The sequence below is a fragment of the Dipodomys spectabilis genome, unplaced genomic scaffold, assembly GCF_019054845.1.
Source record: "Dipodomys spectabilis isolate Male_0828 unplaced genomic scaffold, ASM1905484v1 ptg000429l, whole genome shotgun sequence".
Taxonomy (NCBI): Eukaryota; Metazoa; Chordata; class Mammalia; order Rodentia; family Heteromyidae; genus Dipodomys; species Dipodomys spectabilis.
The window spans coordinates 36,190-38,012 of NW_024871106.1; the positions used below are offsets into that span (position 1 = coordinate 36,190).

The 1,823-nt window shown below is 47.1% G+C and overlaps 1 protein-coding gene across 1 annotated transcript; it reads right to left on the minus strand.

The window, feature by feature from the left end:
* Window positions 1-368: 368 nt before the first annotated feature.
* On the minus strand, window positions 369-998 carry LOC122097731 (endogenous retrovirus group K member 6 Pro protein-like). Its single transcript, XM_042668312.1, has one exon. The coding sequence runs from the start codon at window positions 996-998 to the stop codon at window positions 369-371; it is 630 nt and encodes a 209-aa protein (XP_042524246.1).
* Between the last annotated feature and the right edge of the window lie 825 nt (window positions 999-1,823).

Genomic DNA, 1,823 nt, shown 5'->3' on the forward strand with positions numbered 1-1,823 from the left:
GAATAGTAAAACAGCAATCCTTTAAATCAATAACAATCTTATGGTACCCCGTGGGAATAGCCACGGGTGTGGGAAGTCAGGGTTGAAGGGCTCCTATGGACACCATGGCCTTATTTACTTCTCTAAGATCCTGAAGTAATCTCCATTTTCCTGATTTCTTTTTAATTACAAAAATGGGAGTGTTCCATGGAGATGTGGTGGGTTCAATGTGGCCTGCAGCAAGCTGTTCCTGTACTGTAGCTGTAGTACCTGTACCTGTAGTAGCCGTAGCCAGTTTTTCAGAGGACAAAGGCCATTGATCAACCCATACAGGCTCAGTCCTTTTCCAGGATATATTGTCTGCATGGAGTACAGGCATGTCAATGGCCCTAGGATAAATTTTTATAGCCCATACGGAAAGGAATGATTTTTACCTCCACCTGAATGGGTTCTTTAGGGCCTTGAGAATGTTTTCCTAAGCCTTGTCCAGGGCGAAAGCCCTGGTTAAGCATCTGTTGAGTAACCAATTCATTTGGACTATACATTATAAGCTTCATTTGGGATAAAATATCACATCCCCACAAGTTAACCGGGAGGGTCTCAACCACGTACAGCTGGACTGTGCCCTTATTTTTTGCTCCACCTTCCCAGGTTAAAATTTTGGAGCTCTGTAATGGGTTAGAGGTTTGTCCAATGCCTTTAAGGTGAGTCATGGAAGGGGTAAGGGGCCAGGATGGGGACCAGTCTCTTTTAGAAATAATTGTAGCATCAGCACCCATATCCATAAGGCCTTCAAATTTTTCCCCATCTAATTTTAGCTTGAAGAGAGGCCGGTCCTGAGTAATCTCCTGGACCCAGTAAGCATCCGAAGACCTAAAGCCTCTGGATCCTCTCTTTTGTGTAAGGCTAGGGTTTGTCTTATCAAGGGGAAGCAATATTAATTGAGCAATTCTTTGTCCAGGAAAAACTTTTGACTGGCCCCTGAGAAGCAGTAGCCAGTAACTTAATCTCTCCCTCATAGTCCTTGTCAATAACCCCAGGGGAAATACTAAGCACTGAAAAACAGCACTACCACACCCCAGAATGAGACCAAAGGTGTTTGGGGGCTCTGGGCCAAACACTCCTGTGGAAAGAATCTGATTTCCTAACTCGGGGGTCAATATTGTGTGGGAGGAGGCACAGAGGTCCAATCCTGCACTTCCTGTGGTTGCCCATATGAGGGCGCTGATGGTGCTTGAGGGGTCACTTGGGGGACGAACCTGACAGCTCCAGGGTTCTGTCCTGTTTTGATTTTGCGGCCCTGGGGCAGACCCCGGACAAAGTTTCCCTGTTTGGATGGTAGGGGATTGCCCTGGATATTGGTTTTGGAGCGACATTCAGAGACCCAATGTATGACCCGTTTGCACGTTGGGCATAAAGACAGAGGGGGTGGTTTTTCAGCCTTGGGGGTCGTACAGTCCTTTGAAAACTGGCCAGGCTGTTTACAATTAAAGCAGGTTTTAGGTTTTTGGCTCTGAGTAAAATCCTTAAGGGCAGCGCCTATGGCCAGGCCGATGTTGCGCGAGGCGGGGTCAACATTAGAGCAAAGTCTGATAAAGTCAGTAATGGTTTTGCCACGGCGGTGGGGACGTAAAGCCGTTTGGCAAGCAGAATTGGCATTTTCAAAAGCAAGATGTTTAATAAGCTCATTATCAGTTTCTTCCTTTCCCATAAGGCACTCGGCAGCCTCTGTAAGGTGTCCAATGAACTCGCTGTAAGATTCATGGGGTCCCTGTAGAACTTTGGCCAAGGAGGTAACAGCGGACCCTTGAGAAGGGAGGTTTTTCCAGGCCCTAAGGGCAGCG